Raw genomic sequence first — 23,450 nt, forward strand, 5'->3', positions numbered from 1 at the left:
TCACAGTCATATGGAAGGGGAATGGGGTGAAAGCAGGAGGGAGGGAGGAATGGGAGGATGCATGGGATTGGATAACAATTGAAATGTAATATGAACGATTTTATTTTTCAATTAAAAAACATTTTTAAAAAGTGCTTTTGAATCACTTCCCCCTGGGGGTACTGCCTTGCCAAGGCCACAGCGGAAAAGGACACACTCAGTCCAGATATGACTTGATGAGTTGGGGTAGATGGGAAGTGCGGCTCCCCATTTCTGAGGACTAGGAGAGGGAGGGAGAATGGTACTGGGAGGTGAGGAGGAATGGGGCTATAAAAGGGATGTAAAGTAAATAAATAAATAAATAAAAATTTAAAAACTGTATCTGAAAAAATAACAATTTGCCAAGGACATATTATAAATGATTTTTTAAAAGCCAATGAGAATGAAAACTGGTTCCTCCCAAAAGATAACAGGTCTTAGGAAGAGCATTCTGTAACCTAAAGATTATAAATAGCAAAAATAAAAAAGACAAATAGCATATAACTCCCTCATTCTGGTATGACTCATTCCTTATCAGCATTTTTACAATGAAAATTAGTGATTCTTGTTATTTGTGTTTGTTCTATTCTATAAAGTAGTTGGGAACCACTGCTCCAGGGAAAAATCCAGGGTTATCTTCCCATGACTCACCAGTTTCATTTTCATCAATATATAACCGTGTTTCACATTCATTTCTAACTCAAGACGTTTTATTAATATATTTTATTGATTCATTAACATTGACCTCATGGCCAACAACACTGTAACTCATGCTTGGATAAAGGTAATTAACATACAAGGAGGAGGAAGAAGCAGAAAAAGAGGATGAGGAAGAGGCAAACATATCAACTAGACAGACATTGTAATGAAATTGTACTGTCGTTATAAGGTATAATCCTCATTCTCAGAGTCTCAGTCTAATAAAAGGAGAGGCAATATATAATATAACTTACGTCAAATGAGCATTATAATATAAGTATACACAAGTGACTATAGGAACCACCAATGTAGACCAGGTCCTTACCATCTATTTGGTAAAGTAGTACAAAGAGGACAGATTTTTAGCGTAAAATCTGAATGTAAATTATGGCTCTACTGTTTATTCATGATGTGGCTCTGAGAAAGTGAATCCATGCATTAATGTCCATATGTCTAATGTCACCTATCACAAAGAAACTAACACAGAGAAAGAGTTCAGTATATATTAGCTGTTAGCATCATCGTCATCATCATTGCTGTCATCCTTAGTCTCATAGCCCATGGCCATGACTCTATCAGCTCATCTAACTCCAGCCAAGTGTAATTGCCTCTGTCAAGTCAAGATAATTTTATTGTCAATCAGATCACTATGCTGCTTACCATTTTTTTTTTTACCTTTCATGTTCACTGTAATCTAGTTCCAATCTATACAGGTATTCTTCTTTCTCCCTAACTCTTATCCTAAGCTTTTATTTCATGTGTCACTGATGTGATCATTTACTCTCCAAGAAGACTATTAACTCTTTAGAGTGATGACAGCTTTAGCTAGATAGATATGGAAATCCGAGTAGAAAAGATGTGGGCCCAGGAAATCTGCGGGTTAATTGTTTATCATTTACTTTTGAATGCTTCTCAGCCTTTTGGCTAAAATCAAGTGTATCTTTCACTTCTGTAGAATTTTGCTCATGAAATCCACCATGACATTTTAAAATGTCAGATCTAATAGCAGCAGCAAATGCTGTGGGCAGGTTAGAATAGTTTCACTGTTGGAGAAAAGTGAAGCTGGCCTGCATTATAATCTGTCTCACAGAATTACAACCACAATATTTAGCCTTTTGATCAATATAATTCAGAAAAGTGATTGTGCTTTCTTCCCCTTGCACAAAGAAAGAGAAATCATATTTTAGACACCTGTAGTAACATGCCCCACTAACTGCTGGCACCCTAGGATAAAGCTATGCAACAAGTTCCTCATGCAAACAGCCAGCTGGACCTTCAAATTTAGATTTGTAAAATTCAATAGTGCTTGCAATATTGCAGGTATAAAATGCTTTTAAATATTTGGCTCCAGAACTTAGAGAGTCTATTTCCAGTATTTAATGAGCTGTGACAAGTTAGATTAGTCATCAAAATACAGGACAGCCATTAACAGCTTAATAGAATTTTGTACTTTACAGTGCCCTTGGGGCTGGTTCACTTGTGAAGGTTTAAAAGGCAAAGGTAAAAATGGCATCATTGAAGGAATACACTGCCGTGAAATAGAAAAAGTGTGTTCTAGCCTCAACCCAGCTGCTAATTCACTATGTGACCTTTTGTGCCTTAGATTCCCCACTTTTGAAAGAAGGCTGCACTACAGAACTCCAGAGTTTCTTCTAATTATGACAATGTATGATGGTAAATGATACTGATAATTTTCAAGTATATAATTTTGCAGCAGATAAGCTATTGCCACCTGTATCCTCAAAAAAAGGAACTCACCGGAAACTAATTATATTTAGTGATATTGCAGGAATTATACCATAAGTTTTACTCACATCAAATATTGTGATTATAAAAACTACAGGGGAATTTTAATAATCTAGGAGTAAAGGTTACTATTAAAGAGGTGCCCTGGAAATAGGGGGAGGAAAAACAGAAGACTCAGAATACAAAGGAACAGCATGGAAGAAAAGGGGAATGGAGAAATGAGGGAGGAATAAACTATGACATACTTTATTTTTAAAAAAAACATTATGATAGTTAATACTTGTATGCTAATTTAAAATTTAAATTAAGGGCTGAAAAGATAGTTCAGGGGTTGAAAGCATTAGCTGCTCTTCCCAAGGATCAGGGTTGAATTCCCAGCACAGACATGATAGCTTACAACCACTTGTATACCCAGTTCCACATTCTCTTCTGGCCTCTGTGGGCACCACATGCACAAGCGGTGTACATACACACACACAAGCAAAATATCCATTTATATAATATAAAGAACACTAATACTAAATTAAGTATACACAGAATTAAGAACTATTCCCTGGAATTTTGAAAACTTCATTCTGAAGTCCTACTTTCTTTTAAAATTACATGCATTCGTTTTGTGTGTTGTGGGGATGGGGATATGCCATGCATATATGTGAAGGTCAGAGGATGACTTGTGGTAGTCGGTCCTCTCTTACCATGTGAGCCCAGGGTTTAAACTTACATCTGCAAGTATGAAGGGCAAGTATTTAACGCCAATGAGCTACCTTGCCTTACCTTCTATTTTCTGTTTTGATAAGGATAGTAGAGTTTGTGTGGTAAGAAAAGAAGCAATACAAAGTATTATTAAACATGAGCAATGGAGTAGAAATACTCATCATAATTTGATCAGCAACGTAAAAGTTTAGAAGCATTCAAATCTAAAAGTAGCACTAGCTACTACTTACAGCATGACTATTTTAATACCAGATCGCCTAAGAGAATATGAAAAAAACTAGTCATATCTTATTTTAAAAAGAAGTATCTAGAGCACAAATTTAGGGCCCTGATCACATGTCCTATTATATGATAATCAATTAAAAATAAAACTAATTTAAAAACAAGCTCCTCCATGCCACTAAGCCACATTTTAAGGCCTCCATAGGTTAAAATGTGTGCTTCGTGCTATTCTACTAGGCATCATAGGTTTAGATAGTTTCTGTTATTGAAGACAATTTTATTAAACCATACAGTTTTGGAGCTGCGACATTTAATAACGTGTGATTCTTTCAAAAAGAGATTAAACTACTTCTATATCAATAATCTATATCCAGAATACACACACATACACACACACACACACACACACACACACACACACACACACACGCCTTGAAAAGAGGGAGAAAAGCTAGTCCTGGTCATTGTAAAGAATTACAATGGTGTTAGTCTTTTAAAAAGGATAAAGGGAAATATTTAAAATGAGAAATTTTATCCTTATACAGGAGGGGTTTTCTAGAAAGATGTCCTATTTTATTAATTCAGAGAATGGTGATCATAAAAGACAAGTATATATTTTATTTACCTTTTCTCAGTCTTAAACAAAATTTGGATGCTGTTCTGGGGATATAAACATAAAAAATAAACTGTTTCCTGGTCCCTCATCCCATCTCTGAGGAAACATGCCATCTATTATTTTCCCAGCTTTGTGTCTCCTTCAGTACTTTCCTTCAGGGTTCTTCTGACTAACCTCTGCATCATTGCCCCACAAAATATCATTTTTGAGAACAGATCATTCTTTGTTTTCATTTTAACTTGAGAAAGAGGAAAAGAGTAGTACGGGTGCCACAGGGCATATGCTGTGGTCAGGGGACAAGTCTGCAGTCTGTTCTCTTCTTCCACCTACGTGGGATCTGGGATGAAACTCAGGTCAGCAGACTAGCTCTACAAGATCTTTTACCAGATAAATCAATCAACAGGCCCAATAACTGCTAGATAAGGCCCCACAGTGATGCTTTCCATAGCCCTTTAATTGGATTTGTTTTCTCCTGCTACTTTGAACCTCATTATTTTCTTCTTACATTGAAGTAAATAAAGCTTAGAAGCTTTATTGACAATTTATCCCTCGGCATATATCAGGTACATATTTTAGTATAAATTAATAATAGCAAATCATTAATATATTTTATACAAACGCAAGAACCAACATCTAAAATTTAAATTAATTATATCATCTTTATACATTCTTTTGATTTGTATAATAAATGTAGTTTTCTATTACCTGCCTTTTTCTAAACTACTTTTAGAAGACATATGAATACCAATTTTGTATTTCTAGTGTAACAATATTGTGAGGACACATAGTCAAGTACAAACCCAATCATCTGAAATAAGGAAGGGGGAAAAACAATTCTTCAGGAAAAAAATATTTTCAGTAGTGATACATGCCTGTAATCCCAACACTCAGGGAAACAGAGACAGGCAGATCTGTGTGAGTTTGAGGCCAGCTTGGTCTACAAAGTAGTCCAGGACAACCAAGGCTACACAGAGAAATCCTGTCTCGGGAAAAAAAATCCTTTACTGATATAAAATTTGACTAATACATTTGTTTGATTTTTAAAAATAAAAACCACATAGTATAATTGCAAAGGAAAGTCATTTTCCTGTTCACACACCTTAGAAAATGTCCTCTTTACAAATTCCATTTAAGCAAAGATTAAGGAACAGTAACAGCAAGTAGTGACACAAGACACATCTGTGAAAGTAAAATATTTAGAAAATAGCAGCTATCTAGAACTTCTAGGCATTAGGGAAGTCCTAAAATCATGAGAAGCAGAAAAGAAACAAGACTAAATAACTTAAAATATCCTGCCCAAAAATTGTTCCCTGAACATCCAATACCTAACTAAAAGAAAGAGTCAAAAGGCTAAGGCAAGGGTATTCCAGTAGCTGTCTTTATAAAAAAGCTACACTAAATAATGTATTAGTTAAGAAGTGAAATACATAACAATAGAAGAAATAAGAAAGAACAGATGCTGAGCAAATGATGGTAGTAGAGGTACACAATGGTAAGGAAAGAAAACATAGCAGTGTGGTAAAATCAACTATGGAATGGCTCTACTCTCTGGTAAAAGTATGGTATGGTGCCATACTTTACTGTGATGCCTCTAGTCACATAAAAGTTCCCTAAAGACACTGTGGTCTGTGTTTGAGGAGCACTTAGCCATGTTCCAGGAAGTTTGCACACATTGAGTTTGTAAATCTTCATGATAATCCAAGACAGTATCATTTCAGGAGGTGCTGGTAAAAGGTTTGGAATCTGCAGTTAAAACTGACTTAACAACAACAGGAAGTGTAGAAATAGTCAGAGATTTATAAATCATTGATTCAGTAGCTTAGCAAGAACTCAGATTTAGGTTATGGACTTGGGTGAGTTCACAGGATCTCTTTGTCCCTCTCCCCAGTGTGGCCACACTGAATAAATCTCCCTTTTCTGCTTTCCACTATTAATTTGACTCTTCTAGCTTATTGAGGACAGATAACTGAACCTGGGGAAAGGCTGTGACTCCCCAAGTTCAATAACAAAATGGCAATTCAAGTAGAAGGAAGACATTTGGGGGTATCTGCCACTGCAGTGAGCTGACCCAGAGTGGAGAGGAAATACAGGTATTCCTAGCAGTTGGCTAGAGTCATTTTACTCCAGGGACAGTTTCCTATCTTTACAGTTCAGCCAGCAGCAGCTGCTTTTGATGTCTACTTGGTAAGGCAGAAAACCATGTTTGGACTGGAACAATGGCTCAGTAGTTTAAACTCCTGCTTTTCCAGAGTTAAGTTCCTATATTAGACAGCTCAAAACGGCCTATACTTCTAGCTCCAAGGAACCTGATGTCTTCTAGTCTCCACAGACAACCTACACACAAGGCACATACACACACATATTTTTTTTAATTCCTGACAATTTAAAACTTGTTTGATAGTGTTAGAAATTTGTATTTATTCTGAAAATCTAGTCTATCTTTAATACAGATTCATAACAAAGCTAAAAAACTACAAAATAAAAATTGATATTTCATTGAAATTATAAAAATCCACAGTTTGAAAACCAGTAAGATTTGTTTCTTTCAAAACTGTTAATGTTCTAACGTAAAAATACCAAGGTATAACTAGAACCTAATTCTTATGTCTAAGTCTACAAAACATTGTTACATTGTTTTGCTCTTTGTGATGAACTTATAGCAAGAGTTTTATGTTTTGTTAAAAAAAATGTTTTATGTTTTCTGCTGTTTGTGTTTCAAACTTGTGCCTACCTAGAAAAGTGTCTTAAGAAAGTCAAAGTTCCCCTGTCCTGAGGACACAGAAGCAGGAGAGCTGACCCTGCCATGATGACAGGGGAGCAAGAGAGCAGGCCCTGCTCTGAGGACAAGGGAGCGGGACCTTATCCAGGGCTCTATGTGGACCTCACTCCAACATCTACCCCATGTAAGACCTGCTGGAACACATGAAGGGACCAGACCTATAGATTCAAAGATTAAGAATCTCCTTGACACACAGCAACAATGAGATATCGGACAGCACTCCCAGTGAGGATCCGGTAATGATAATGTAGGCCTCCAGCCAGACCCATGACTCATAGCAATGAACATTTGAAAGCAAACATATGTGGACAAAAGGCTATACTGTGTGATACACTACAGCTTCTGTGACAAGATTTTCTGTTTTTCCGTTTGTTTTATTTTACTGGGGGGAGGAGAGGGATTTTGGTACATGACATGTAAATCATAGACATTTAATAAAAGTAAAAAAAAAAAGGAAAGTCAAAGTTCATTTCAGGACTAGTTTTGTGTTATAAATGATACTTTGTAAGCAACTAATTTAAACTGACCCCACTACAATTGATGCCTAATCTGTGAATAGGAGTGCATATATTATATACCTAAGCTTCATATTACATAAAGTTTACAAACACAAAGCATGTAAGGTTCATACAAACAAAATAACCACTGAGTGTTATTGCTCAGCACAGTGCCTTCTAAGCAGCCAAGTGTGGAAGGAGAGACAGTAACAGCTGCAGCCAGCCAGAGCCAGTTTGAGCAATGGGCCTAGCAGGCCAGAACATGCACAGCTTTTCCTTGGCCATGGGCCAGACATAATACTGGATAAGAATGAGAGACAACTCATAGAGCTTATGGAGGACAAGCAAAAATATTCTCAATGCTTTCTTTCATCCAGAAAAACTCCCCTGACTGAATAACAGAACTCTAAAATAAGTCCTCTATACACCCTGCATTTTTCAACTCAGAGAAACATCCTTTCTCTCCAATAACTAACTTATAAAGCTTATATTTGTCTTGTCCCCTGGTACATGCAGCAACAAGCATAATGTATTTAATAAATATGAATAAATTATTTGATTGGTAGGTGATAGCTATTCCAAAAGCCAAAAAAATATTTCTTCCCGTCCACATAAAGTCACCCAACTTTGTTCTTTTAAAGTAACTGCCTTCTTAGATTTGGCCTTTTTATAGTATCCCAGTCTAAAAAGGTTGTTACTTTAAAAGAACAAAGTTGGGTGAAGCTATGTGGATGGGAAGAAAAAAAATTTTTTTGGCTTTTGGAATAGCCATCACCTACCAATCAAATAATTTATTCAGACCCAGAAAGACACACATGGTATATACTCACTCATAATCAGACATTAGCCACATAATAGAGGATAACTACTCTACAAAACAGTCAGAAACATCAACCAGAGACCATGTATAATGTGGACCTAGACCCACTGCTTGGATGTAGTAGCACAGTCTGCTTGTGGATCCCATGTCTGGAGAGTAGGGTCTACTTCAGGCATGCACTCTGGCCACCGAACTTAGATCACTTCACCCTGGCAAGACGGCCATGCCAGGTTACAGAGGAAGAGGTTACAGCTAATACAGATGAGACTTGATAGGCTGAAGTCAGATATTAGGGGAAGAGGGCTCCCCTGTCTGAGTACTAAGGGAGGGAGGGAGAGGGGATGAGGGAGGGAGGGGGATCAGGAGGGAATGAGGGAGGGGGCTATAATCAGGTTGTGAAGAATTTAAATTGCAGAACAAGCAGGTAACTTATATTGTTAATCCAACCATAAAGGACTAGCTCTGGCTGAAATGTGAATATCCAAGCATAGACAATACTTCTTGTTGACTACAGAACCCCTAAGAATTACTATTAGATGGCATTCTTCATATGGCATGAATGAAGATTTACAGATATTTTTTTTTTCCTGCTCATACAAAGAGCAGAAATCCAGACTTAATTGTTCTACGTATCACACACACCTTTTATACACTTTTAATTTTAGGACTGTATAATACTCCTGAGAAATTATATGCTTTCAGAACAAAAGAACCAGACACTGACATTGGATCAGATCTGACAGGATGTATTCCTCGCAGGACATTGACATCCTGTTCGGAGAAAATGGTTGAAAAGGAAAAAGGGGGGAACATGGAAATGTACAGGGAAGATAGAACAAAAAGTAGATTAGTGAATCTACTCCTCAACTTAATGCCTCAATTGTCATTCACAAGGTATTTTCAATTCACTGATATAGAATTTTGTATGTAGATGCAAAATAAGTTCTTGATACAGTGGTATAAAATTCAAATTTAAGATTGTTCTTTACACACATTATACACATACACACACACACACACACACACACACATATATATATATATATATATATATATTTCTACTCTAATAGGAATTATTGTACCCATATAACTCAATTATAATACAATTTACTTCCAATGCTTTGAAAGTGCTATCAAGCTGTTTAGGAGAAATAAGTTATTCAAATTAAACGTTAGTAGATTAAATCATGGTCATGCCAATTGCAAGTCTACTCTTATCACAAGGATATACAACTTAGTTGCAGCAGATAGATATGACTTTAGAGAAAGACAAGATCTTCAAAAACCCCAGAGACATGCGGGATATGGCACTTTTAAAATGTTTTTATTACTTTAAAGATTTATTGCCAATGAGACAAGTTAACTCCTGGCAATACCCAGCCTACTTCAAAGAAGATGATGAGCATCAAAGAACCTCCTTATGGAGATGGCTTCAAATATGGCAAACTAGACACTGGGCAAAAGGTCCTCATTTCTAACACAAACAGAAATCTGCCTTTAAAAAGGGCAAGCTTGGATTCACGCAGAGTCAATGGCCAAACTCTGCCAAGACAGGGTAAGCAAGTCCTCAATAGTTCCTGCCTTACAAATATGTCTGTCAGATATACTGGGCCAGAAGGCTGAAGATGATGCTCCAACGTTATAGAGAGTTTTGGGTGACTATTCAGGTAGCAAATTGTCTCTGTCATCTTTTCATTTGGAAAGCTACTAACCTGCACTCCCTGCATACTCAGATAACCAAGTTTACTCCTTCTGAAGTCTCTGAGGGAGTTGAAGATCTGGTAGCTTAGTTTGACAATGAAGCTTAATTGTTTAGGGGTTAAGATGTTTTTAGGTCTAGATAGATGTTCTAAGTTGGTAATTACAATATGTGATGGAGATTGATTTACATTCAGAAATTTAGATGCACCAAGATAGGAAAGATGTCTTCTTCAAGGCTGTCAAATACAAATAGCCAAAATACTAAGAATGTAACATTTATATAATTCCTGATTGTGTCACGGTTCTTCTTGCCATAGGTAATCTACTGTATATATGTATAATAATATAAATATATGTATAAAATAAAATAATTAAAAATAAATAAATAAATAAAGTAACAACCTTATATAAATGACAGAATGTTTTCATGCCATATTGGACCTTGCTAACATTTTCTTTTTACTTTTTGTCCCTTTAGTTGCTGACTCCTGACACCAACTGGCACTTCCTTAAAACAGATAATGATGGGCCTTCAGAGACTCACTCTCTAGATACAATGCTTTCCTTTTGCTTATGGTGTAATGCTGACCTCTTACTTCTTGCAAACTTAAAAAGACATTAAAACAGTCATTCTAGATACTCTTGCTAATTAAAACCTGGAGATTATACACACACACACACACACACACACACACACACACATACACACAGATAAGTATGTTGGTAGTGTGTATAAATATACTTGTATATAACCTATTTGTAATAACTAGCACTCTTTCCCAAATTCGTAAGAGATTTTGATTGTCAGTGCTATCGTCTTAATTCTACTAATCCAAAGAGTCTATATTTTGCTTTAGAAATTGCTTCCATTTAGTACTTCTGTATATTATACTAATTATCACTTGGTGTTTTATGTGTATAAATGCTTCAAACTATGTAATTTTGTAAAGATTAATAAGTACTGGGCATTTATAAATATGTTTACAATTAATTTTCAAAATACTTTTAGTCTTGATGGGTATGTTTTTGTAAAACCTTATAGCTAATTAGGGATGGTGACTTGATAGTTGTTTCTGAAAAGCCTTATAGCTAAACTGTCAACACTACAGAAGTACAGCTCGTACAAATGATCCTCAACAGTTTTGAAGTGCTAGGGCATTACCCACAAGATAAGCAGAATGAGCTTCAGGTATGCCAGGAAGTGGAGCTCCTTCTTCTATACTTCAGGTACTTAAAATTAAGCCTAAATGGTTATTGGCACTAATTCTTTGTCATCTGTCACTTACAATTGATATGCCATCAATTCAGACAAAGCAGGACAAATCTTCTCTGACTTTACAGGACAAAGGAGAACAAACCACCAGATGGTCAGTCAGCAATGTCTTCAGATAATATTGTTCAGAGACAAAGGGGAAGCTGTCAAAAGTGAAATAAAGTCATACTGGTCATGGTAGCATTTCCCCATAATCCCACCATTTGGGAAACAAACAGGAGGACCTTAAATTTAAGTTGGCCTAAGCTTCATGATGACACCCTATCTTTAACGAAGAAAATGAAGTTGCTTTGTCAGTCTTCCAAAAGTAACTAAAAGCCAAAAGGTTAAAAATGGTTCTTATACACTGCTACTTGCCTGGCACTAACTAAATATATGTGGTCCTTACTTGAATTCTATTTATTACACTTGTTCAAAACAAAAACAAAAAACAAAAAACAAATTGCAGCTCAAGACTGAGCTGTTAAAACAGTGAGGAATTGTACCTGGCATGGCAGAAAATGGAGACAGTCTAAGAGACCCTTGTGTTTCTCAATCTGACTTTCAGAAAACTGAAGCAATGAACCCCTAAGTGATAGGAATTTCCCTGGGAAATCTCATGCTACAAAAAGGAAGCGGCCACAGTCAAGGAGAACTTGTGTCTTTGTTGTGTCTTTGAAAGAGATTTCACACAGTTGTAACAACTTTGTAACAAATACCTTAAATGATGAGACTGAATCCCAGGCAAGGAATGGTCAGTGGTGGGGAGGACCACAGCTTATCTGGAATTTCTTAGATGTGCAAATCTTTGGCCTTCAATTAAAACTTTAATATCTTACTTCAGGCCCCCAAGACAGACCTTGGGGGTTTCTGAAGATAATTTCTTTGTCCTTTTTCCTGATGTGACCACATTAAATAAATACTTTTTCTGCTTTCAACTACAGAGGTGGGGCAGGGAGATAGAGACAGTCGGACAGAGACAGAGCACGCATAGATTCTTTTCTCTCTCTGCTCTGTTGCCCACATTCAAATGTCATTTAGAATGTGCACAGGAGCTGGTATTTTCTTGAGATCTAAATACTAGGGGACACTAACAGCAAGTACTGATGTGTGCCACATCTTAGCATGAATGTGCTTACAAAATAGTAATTGTGCTATAATAATGCTGTGATGGAAAGTGGTAGATAATTAACATTTTTGAATACCTAATCTGCATCAGAATATATGTTAATAATGCAGAAAGTAAACATAATATTTTGAAAAGGTCAGATAAGTATAATAGACACAAACACTCTATAAGGTCCTTTAAGGACTGAACAGACACTGGTGAAAAGGCTGTGTTTTATTCTCTAAGCACGTCCCCCAGCCTGCTCATAAAGCCAACAAGTTATATACATTCATTTCACATTTATGGAGGAAAAAGCAAACAACTATAAAAACACTTTTCAAGATAGCAATTTCTGAGGTTCTTTCTGAGCTCAATTATCCATTCAGGTCTACTTCATTTAAATATTATAACATCCATAACATAGTTCAATTAGTAAAACTGAAAAACAGAAGAGAGTGAGTGATGAAGAACGGGTTTAACTCCCTAGTCTAAGATGGATGAGAATTGCATGGTACATGTGAGATGTAATTTGCATAAAAATTAAAGCTCTAGCACTTAAAAGGCCAAACATAAGATAACCAGAACAAACAGCACAGCCTAATGTGGCTGTATAATTCAATAATAGAACCAGAATGATAATGTATTTTAAACACTGAATATTCTAATTAAAAATTATATGAAAGTACTAAATTATTTTAGAATTTCTAAACATTTTTATGACTGTAAATGGTGTAATAATTACTGAGTGGCAGTTGAAAATTTATCTGAGATACATAAAGATCCAATAGAAAAATAAAAATAAAAATATACATAGTCCATACAATTAGAATTCTTTTTTCCCTTTTTTTATTAATTTATTCTTGTTACATCTCAATGGTTATCCCATCCCTTGTATCCTCACATTCTTCCCTCCCTCCCATTTTTCCCTTATTCCCCTCCCCTATGACTGTGACTGAGGGGGATTACCTCCCCCTGTATATGTTCATAGGGTATCAAGTCTCTTCTTGGTAACCTGCTGTCTAGAATTCTTTAGAAATGGCACAGGACTGCCATAACTCAATTTTATTCAGTTTATGGTTATCAAGGTCAGACAAATACTATATATACTGTCAAAAACAGCAATTTTTTTAAAGACCTGAAGCCATGTTCCATGCACATATGAAAAAAGTAGGTTCTACATAGCTGGTAGAGATGTAGAGAAGGAACACTGAAAGCACTCAAGTTGTTTCCAGTTTAGGATTTATATGTTACAAAATTTCAAAACAATTAAATAAGCTATATAGGATTGCTAAATAGTCTTTCTAAATTACTGCTTTGTTCTCCCATCGCTACAACCATCTTTACTCATCTCTGTCTATATATCCTTTGACTCTAGGTATATGAATATTTCCAGGCCTCAAACATGTACTGTAAAGCATATCCTTTTCTCAGTGCCTGGACTCCCTTCTCCATCCCCACTAGAATGACCTCCCAAATCCTGCAGCTAACCTGGCAAATAGCAGGCACTCAAAAAACAGCGAAAGATGTTCCACCATACAACAAGCACATTAGCTCAACTATGTTCATAGCAGCTTTATTCGTAATAGCCGGAGTCTGGAAACAACCTAGATGTCCTTCAACCAAAGATTGGATAAAGAAACTGTGTACATCTACACAATCAAATACTACTCAGCTATTAAAAACAAGGAATCTTGTAATTTGCAAGCAAATGGATGGAACTAGAAAAGATCATCCTAAATGATGTAACACAGGCCCAGAAAGACATGTATAGTATATACTCACTTATAAGCGGATATTAGCCACATAATATAGGATAACCACACAATACAGAGACTGATGCGCCAACTAAGGACCATGTATGATGTGGGCCTAGATCATCTGTTTAGATGTAGTAGATAGGCAGAACAGTCTCCTATGGGTTCCACAATATGAGAAGTAGAGACTACTTCTGACATGGACTTTGCCTCCTGATGTTAATCACTTCCCCCTGGCAGGGCAGCCTCACCAGGACACAGAGGAAGAGGATACAGGTAGTACATGAGACTTGATAGGGTGAGGTCAGATGTTAGGGGAGGAGGGCTCACCTTTCTGAGGGCGAGGGGAGGGAGGAAGAGGGGATAAGGTAGGCAGATACAATCTGGATGTAAAGTGAACAAATTAAAACATAGGAAAGATGTTTTCTTCTAGGCTGTCAAATACAAATAGCCAAGAATGTAACATTTATTTAATTCCTGATTGCGTCATGGCTTTTCTTGCTATAAGTAGTTTATTGTATATACTTCCTATCTTAGTGTGTCTAAAATTCTGAATGTAAATCAATCTTCATCACATATTGTCGATATCAACTTAAAACATCTATCTAGACCTAAAAACATCTTAACCCCTAATCAACTAAACTTAATTGTATAGCTAAACTATCTTGTCTTCAACGCCATCAGAGACTTAAGAAGGAATAAAACTAATTACCTGAGTATACAGGGGGTGCAGGTTAGTAGCTTTCCAAATGAGAAGATGACAGAGACTGTTTGTTACCTGAGCAGTCATACAAGACTCTAATGTTAGAGCATCTTCTTCAGCTTTCTGGCCTAGTATATCTGGCATATTTGTGAGGCAGGAACTATTAAGGACTTGTTTACTCTGTCTTGGCCATCGACTCTACCTCTTTGACTCATTTTTATGTTCCCATTTATTTGAGGAAAATATATCACCACAAAGCTATGTGTAAACTCTGGATTACTAGATCTGAGTAGAAAACAATGGAAGTTGTATTTAAATCTCTATTTACTAGTTCTTTATTTCCCAATATTTATCTTTTCAGTAGTGAAGGGAGAACTAAGACTAAATACATCAGTGGTGTTTTTTCTGGGTAATTCCCCTACAGCACTAGTATGTACATACCAGAGGGAAACACAGAGGCATACATACACGACTGACAAAATAACAGGCAGGAGGTGGAACAGAAGTTGAATTGAAAGATCAAGAACTGCTCTAGAAGAAACTAATAATTATTAGATAAAATGTAAAATAATAAGAGATTAGTCTTACATGCAATGTACATATAACGGATATATCATCTTTTTAAGTAGGAGAAATTATATCTCAAAATACAAGACCTCCACAATACATCCTCTGGTCTAGCCACTGCTACAGCTAAAATCCTTTTTAAAACATATTCCTAAGAAACCGCAGTGTATTTGTATCTGCAGTAAAATGAAACAATGCCAATACAGCATCGTTCCCACAAAACTTTTTTTTTATGATGTCTTTGTGAGAAAGTTCTTCTTTGGGCTGAGTTAATGACCATATAATTTTCTCTGATCTATGTATACACTTTTGAATCACAAAGAAGTAGCTCAGCCTATTTTTTCTTATCTGTGAAAGTTCATATTACTTCCTTTTTCTGAATTCTGGACTATACCCCTATATATGCTGGACTGTTTTCCAAGGATATTATAGTCTGTGATAATAACAAGTACCAGGAAACTCCCCTTATACTTGTATTTTCTCTAGCTGAAACTGAAAAGAAAAAAAAAAGGATAGTACTGCTTTATCTCAGAGACACAACCTAGGAGCTATTTCTTGGAAGCAACATAAAAGTCTTAGACAAGAGTGCCCTGCTTTAGAGTAATCACCAGTGAGTCACGGACAGAGGACCTGTATATATCAGTGTGCTTATTTTCTTCTGGAAATAGTGGGTAAGTGAATCATCTCTAAAAGAATAAAATGTCCTTAAGTCTACTAAGAATATAAAGTCTTTAAGCCATAGTATTATTTATTGTAGTAGAAAATGAAAAGCAGGTACTTTACTGAAAAAGGAAACTTTAACACACACACACTTACATTTTCTTGCAAAACTCTTGAGAAAAAATTGTGATAACCGAACACAACAACAACAAAACCATCCATGTGCAAGAATAAACATCCAAAATGTATTTGTACAATTTGGTCCTTGCTCATCAGCACTTCAAATAGCCAACTTGTTGAAACTAAAACTAAATGCCTGTGAAGAAACCATGGGAATAAGCTCTGGGGTGTAAGTTTTCATACTACATGTGTTTTCCAGACAAGACCTGGGCAGCTGGAGTCAGGGTGTTTGTTATGACTTTTGCTATGTGTATTCAACCTACCAGGCCAATGTACATGTAAATTGTAGACTGAAGCACTTCTGGGAGGCTGTAGTGTACAAACAAACCAATTTAATCCATTTAAAAGATTGCCCCTAGAACAGAGTAGAGAGTTCTCAAAAGAAATACAGATAGCCAGAAAGCATTTTTTAAATGATGCACACTCTTAGCCATCAGGGAAATGCAGATTTAAACCACTCCATAATTCCATACCACACTAGTCAGAACGGCCATGATCCAGGAACGACAGTAAATGCTGGTGTGGACGTGAGGGGGAAGGACCCTTATAAACTGCAGGGGTGGAAAGACAATTTTTCTTTTTCTTTTCTTTTCTTTTATTTATTTTTCTTTCTCTCTAAATAGAGAAACTCGTTCTATACACTAGGCAGGTCTAGAAATCAGAGACCCACCTGTCTCTGACTCCCAAGTGCTAGGATAAAAGAGGTATACAGTCATGTGTGGCTGGGGGCAGCTTTATTAAAATCTATGATAACTATTATATTCTTGACAGAAATTCTCTGTCAGAACATCTGTATTCAAATTTCTATCTTCCTGCCTGAAGGATAATGTATGAAAGAAGACAGCATAAGAGAGGAGGGCTGACGACTATAAAGCTGACAAGGGGTTTCCTCAGAGATATTTTTTCTTAGCAAAAGAAAAAAAGCAACCGATTCATGTCATTGCTAGAGAAGTCTTCCATTAGCTTTTATTGGACAGTAGCAGAATATCAGAAAATAAATATTTGCTGGAACATAACCTAACTACTGCATACCAGAGCAGGCTTACTAGAGTACCACACACTACCGCTGTGGGGCACCAAACCACCGTGGACCACCGCGGACCACCGGATGCGGGGATAAACAAAAGAGATAGACCTCTTTTGTCTAGGGGCTGAGCCTCAGCTCAAAATGACTCTGGACCTCCGGTGACTTAGACATTGGACCCTAGTTGGTATGGATCTTCAATATCTGGCCTGACTGCTGCTGGTGATGGCAGAGCTGGTTGGCACAAACACATAGGCGGTTCCATGTTTGCAGAAGCGGCTGCAGAAGCATTCATAGCCTGGATTTGGCACTAACACCGCAAAATATTTAGTCTTCAAACAGCTGAGGAAACTACCACGGAGACCGGGCCATACAACAAGCAGCAGATTAAGGTAATACACCTTTCAGAGGTCAATAAGCAAATTCTAAGATGTTGGGTGAGAGGGCCTTTAAGAACTGACCGAGACCACAAAGGAAGCCACATCAGGTTGGAACGGGTGATACAGGGCTGGGAATCCGAAATATACCTTAACCCTAGGTCAATTTCCTTATGCAATCTAAATACTTAAATTTGCAGAAATCTCCTAGACAATGTATGACTCCCACAGTGCTAATAGCACTTGAGCATCCTCTGTCTCGAGTCCTCTCTTTGGTTGTGAGCACTACTAGAAAACACTCACCAATGGTACAGGTGGGCTAACCACTCCTTGTTCCAATAAAGTCAGAAATGGTGATAAAAGGCTGCTTCCTTGAACTCTGAGGCTCTACTCGAGTGGGGGGGGGCGAAGAGCCTACAACAGATACTTAATCAAACATGTTCATACACCTTCGGTTATCTTTGATACACTTCATACCCAGATATCTCTGACAGAAACAGTTCTCCAAAACAAGTGAGGTTTCAACTTAATTTTCATGTTCCAGAGAAGACTGTGTGACACTAGGAAAGACTTGCCGCTTCTATGCTAGCAAATCAAAAATTATCATAAAAAAGAAAACTTTACAAAGAGATAAAAATAATTTAGAACAAAAATATAAATGAAATAACTCATGTTACCATAAAATGAATAAAATCCATAGCTCACACAACACTTTTCACTGCCCTGGCTGATCCCTTAATCCCCTTTCTATAAGACTTTCTCTGGGCCTTATATAATAAATTATCTTTTAAACTTCATTGCACACACACACACACACACACACACGTGCACACGTACAAATCGATCCTTAGAAACAAGTATATACCCCTTAGCCAAGATCAAAAATATAATAATAATGTTTAAGAATGGGGCAATGAAATGACTAAGGTAACACCATCCTGTCTGACTCCATTTTCTGTTTGCTTAGATAGTTCTCAGCTCTTTACCTTCTCCCCACAATGGTCATGTCTGCCTTGGCAACACACGTGAAACTTCCATGGCTTTGATCATGGTTCAGATGTATTAACCATCTTGACAATTAATAATTGGCAAGTTGTACGTAAAATAATCACTATATCTGCCAGGAATAAGTGCTTCAAGGTTACTCTGACCCTCATCTAACTCTGATATATCTTTGTGGTTTGTGTCTTTAAAAACTCTGTATCCCTGAACTTGGGCACCAAGTAACTTTTTAGTCACAAGTCCACTCTTGGTTCGCCCATCAGAAACAGACTTAAAACTTTCAGCTAACTTACCAGTATGGTTGCCAATAACTATCTCATGGGGATCATTACAGCTGTTAAGGACACTCCCTTAGAAGAGGCATTCTGTGTTTAGCAAAGGGAGCAAGCCTGTGCTACCTGTGGCCTATAGACCATATCCTACCCAGCACAAAAATCATAAACCAGTTTAAATATTGTAACTTTTTTGGTTTTGTTTTGTAATTTGATTGTGATTCTCCAGTTGGATATTTGTAGACCACAATGTGGGGTCACATTATCAAAAGGTTGGTTGGGCATGCCTGCTAGAAATTAAATAAGAATGGGCATGGGCACTTTAGTAATTGCAGAAAGAGCAGGTAAAAGCGGCTTGGAGAACTAAAGTAAGACTTTAAGTACTGAGTAGAGGATTCTTAGGTGACAGGCAAGGAAGCTGGAGAGTAGAGGTTATGTCTTGTTATCTAGAAGTATAACCTGACCCCTGAGAGCTGATAATGGAGTGCCTATAAAGGCTTTAAAATAGAGGGGCGCACTCTCATTTTGGTGTAAGTACTATGGCAGCACAGGAGAAAATGGATTCCATCAGAGGAATGGAGGGAGTAGAGTCCAGTTAGGAGAGTGGGTCACAGTTCAAAAGAATGAAGTCCCAAACTGCAGAAATGCACTAAGAATGTAAAATAAAGAACCCTAAGCTAGCTTAAAAACAGTTGCTGACTGAAGTACTCACACTCTTCTAACAGTCTAGCCTAAAAGTCATTATATACCTTTTCCTTTTAATTAAGTCTATAAGTATTTGTAAACTCATTTTGAAACCTGAGTCAGCTGGCTTGCTTTCTCTACCCCAATTCCTGCACAATAGCACCTTTTCCCATTAAACTCCAAAGAAACTGGTTATTCGACTGGGAATAACAACACTATATAACCCCACCAACAATACAGACTCCGGGACGTCTCTACTCTGTTTTGCTCGCAGATAATTTCTGAAGGAAGTCGTACGTTCTGGTCATGGGGCCCCACCCTGAGCACTAAAACGGATGCCAAAGATTTTTTTTCCTTTGTCGGAGAGGCTAGTAGCCCCTGCCTTTTCTTCACCAAGCGGGTTACTGGATTAAAGCCCCCCGGTGGTACTATCAATTAACTCCAGGGGATTAAGGAGGAGGCTACAAATAATAAAGGTTCCGATTCTCACAGTAGCAACTCCAGGCCGCCACTTGCTGAGTGGCTTGCTGGATGAGCTACGATAGATGGTCCCCTCCACAATTACTGAAATGTTGTGGGCTCAGAGCAAGTGGGGAGTGGAAAACTAAGTTTCTTTTCACTTACCCTAAAGGACGCCATACCTATGACCCTCTCCGCTCAAGTTTTCCGACGGAGCGCTCAGAGGGACAAAATAGTTCAATTTGACTTGCGTCATCACAGCCCCTCCCCTTTACGTTTGTTGCCGCCTTCTCTTACTCTTTCCCCGCCCTCCTGCCGCTGCTTTGTCAGCAGCTGAAGTTAATAGACTAGTTAGCAGTCCCTCAGAGAAAGGGGCTTATAGTTGTGATTTACACTCCAGTCCTTGATAGATACAGACTCTCAGAACATTCTCCACACTCTAATTAGAAGTTGTTTTCTCGGGTGAATGACTTTTTTGTCTGTTTATGTGATTTGTCTACATAAGAACCTAAAACTAAGTTCCACTCCCTTAAAAAACTAACAATCACAAAACAAAAATAAGAACCTAAAACTAAGTTCAACTGCCTTTAAAAAAAACACAAAACAAAACAACAACAACAACAACCTTACAGTTACAAGAGCTGGTCGCTTATGTTAACCCTGAGGCAATTACATTCGTTCTAAAACTGTCACTGAGCACCAATACTGTCAGGCTGTATTTCAGAGTACACTACAAACTCTAGTGGCATATCATAAAACACCAGAAAAAAAGTGACAAAGATTAGAAAGGCCTAAATGCTATTCAAGGAAATAGAACAGGAACTGGCAAGAAGGTTCAATGTGTAAAAGGTACATGCTGCCAAACTTGGCGTGAATTAGGCACACACACACACACATACACACACGCACGCACGCACGCACGCACAATGTATTAGAAGCTTGAAAAGTAGAAGGTATCTGTCGAGATGAAATGGAGTTTAATAGTTCATAAAGATTAAAAGTACTGATAAAATGATTTGAGAAGTCATAAGAAATATAGGCAAGTATTCCATGTAAGAGTAGTATCAAAAAAAGGCTTAGAGTAGTAGGATCCACAGCAGTGGGGAAAAAAAACATAGTGCAAAATGGGCTTTGTGTGTCACTACAATTAATTTGAATTGTTTGTTTTGTTTTGTTTATGCTCTTTTTTTTAACTTGCTGGTTTGTTTTCTAAAGAAAGAGACAAAGAAGGTACGGAGTAGGGGCGTGGGGAGGGTCTGGGAGAAGATGAGAGGGGGAAACTGTAAAAGGAAAAATGGAAAGTAATTGGAGAGGCTTCAGCAATGGTGTGACTTGATCTAAAATACATTATAAAATAATGATTATAATGGTCTCAGGAGAATAGATTGTGAAGAGGGATATTTTTCTCCCTAAGAGCACAGGCTCCCTGAGGCCTCTGTGAATAATTCTGAGAAAAAGAATGTTCATAAAGTTCCCATTAACTTTTCAATATTAGTTAACAGCATTTACTCATTCACTCAACAAATATTGCTTAATTGTAAACTATATACTAAGCATTAATACTAGGCTAAGAATATATGATACTTGAAGTAGATTCTTTTTAGTGAATATGCAATGAAAATATATTACTAAATGATTAAATGAAACAAATAACAATTGTCATGAATAAAATAACTATGTTTTTAAGCTTATATAACATACATAATAAAATATCAACATGAAAACAAAATACAAAATCAAGTAAATGTTATTTCACAAACTATAAAAGAAAAATAGACAATATTTAAATTTTTCATGAATTTATTTTTCTGATGAGAATAAAACTATCTACATTTTAGTTAGCCACAGTGAGAACTAGCAAATATTTTATTTTCTGGTTTTGAGGTTTAACATTTCCAGATTTTTAATTAAATTATCAGAATCTAATATTTCTGAATATTTGATGTGTGATTTGGGGTATGTTTTGATTGAGGTGCACTTGCCATTAATTTTAATAAAATTTCTTTCAAAATTAGTAAATATGCAAATACAAAAAACATAAAAGGCATGTATAGAATAAGAGAAATCTTATTTACTCAAAATTTCAGGAATTAAAATATGATTCATGTCTCTGTTTCCTCAAAATTGATTAGTAAGGTATTAAAACTTTCCATAATTGATCATTTCCAGCCAAAAAAAAATTTCTCCAGAAAATTAATTTTAAATTTTTATCACATTGGTTACAACTTTGGAACTTTCTCTTCTTTAAAAATGAGTGGCAATTGTCTGAGCAAAACACTAGAATACTTTGATTAATTGCTTAGTCACTAGGGTATATTGTGTGAAAATCACCTAGACACTCCATTACCGCCTGTTTTATTTCTACCACTGCTATGTAATCATCTTTTCATGTTTATGCTATGATTTCACTTTCAATTTTGATTTTAAAAATCACATTTCCTTACATAGCTATTGACTAGTAATTGAATTTCTCCATAAATTACTTAATCTTCAAAGACCAATCTGCAGCTTAGTATTTCAAGGCAGACTTTGGGTTTTCCATATATTTTTCCATGTGCTAAAGCTCATTAACAATTTCACACTCAGTAACATTGAAATATTTTCCCATATAAAGTAGGAAAATATAAATATTTTAGTAGTTGCTGGCTTCCTGTAAGGATTACTTTGTATTCTGCCTTTGTTTTCTCTCTTACCCGTATTTGTTTTATTTTTACAAGCATCATCTTTCATAGACTGTGGATGTTAAATAATTATAAATGTTTGTCTAAAAGATGTACAAGATGCATCCCTTGGGGGATAGTAATAAATGATTTTGAGCTTACCAAATAAACTGTAATAAGATAAAACAAATCTACCATACCATGTAGAATAGAGCAAACCAACAAAAGGAAAAGAGCCCCAAGAGAAGGCACAATAATCAGAGACCCAACAACTCATACATTCAGGAGTACCATAAAAATATTAAACTGAAAGGTATGATATATATATATATATATATATATATATATATACACATATATGTGTATTTATATTGGTGTATATATGTATGTATAGAGAGGACATGATTCAGACCCTTGTAGGCCCTGTTCTTGCTGCTTAAGTCTCTGTGAGTTCATATATGCGTTGCTTGCTTGGCTGATTTAGAAGGATTTTTTATCCTGGTGTCTTCCACCCCCTCTGTCTCTTACACTCTTTTTTTTCAATTTTTAATACATACTTTTATTTTATTACACATGTGTAAAACAAACTACATACAGCAGGGAGAACCATGTGAAAATCGTGAGAATACTGACTACTATGTATGTTACATTCATAGTGACTTTGCCGTCTACATTTGTCTCCTTTGAAGTTAGTATTTTTCCTGTCTTGTTGGGTCCAGATTTCCGAATGAGATTCAATATCTGTCTTATCTCAACTCTAATAGCTTAACTTCTTTGTCTTGATCTAAAATGATCTTGTCCCGTAACCAGCTAAACTTGGTTACAGAACTATATTAATTATCTTGTCTTCAATGCCCTTCAGAGACTTGAGAAGGAAAAAAACTTAAATTCCTGAGTGAACCAGCAGTGTGGGTTAGCAGTTTCCAAAATGTACAA

The 23,450-nt window shown here is 36.5% G+C and overlaps 1 protein-coding gene across 2 annotated transcripts in view; it reads right to left on the reverse strand.

Annotated features, from left to right (window-relative positions):
• The window catches only part of APOOL (apolipoprotein O like), a 54,869-nt gene extending 34,754 nt beyond the window's left edge, over positions 1 to 20,115 (reverse strand). Inside the window, exon 1 of one of the 2 annotated variants that reach the window (XM_084790974.1) lies at positions 20,020 to 20,115. In XM_084790974.1, coding sequence (XP_084647100.1) covers positions 20,020 to 20,034 — 15 coding nt within the window. In that variant the 5' untranslated portion in view covers positions 20,035 to 20,115. Of the gene's footprint in view, positions 1 to 11,098; positions 11,203 to 20,019 lie in introns of those variants that run through there. The other variant, XM_084790975.1, reaches the window with a different exon arrangement.
• Positions 20,116 to 23,450: the final 3,335 nt, after the last annotated feature.

Source organism: Acomys minous (assembly GCF_964271855.1).
Source record: "Acomys minous genome assembly, chromosome: 7".
NCBI lineage: Eukaryota > Metazoa > Chordata > Mammalia > Rodentia > Muridae > Acomys > Acomys minous.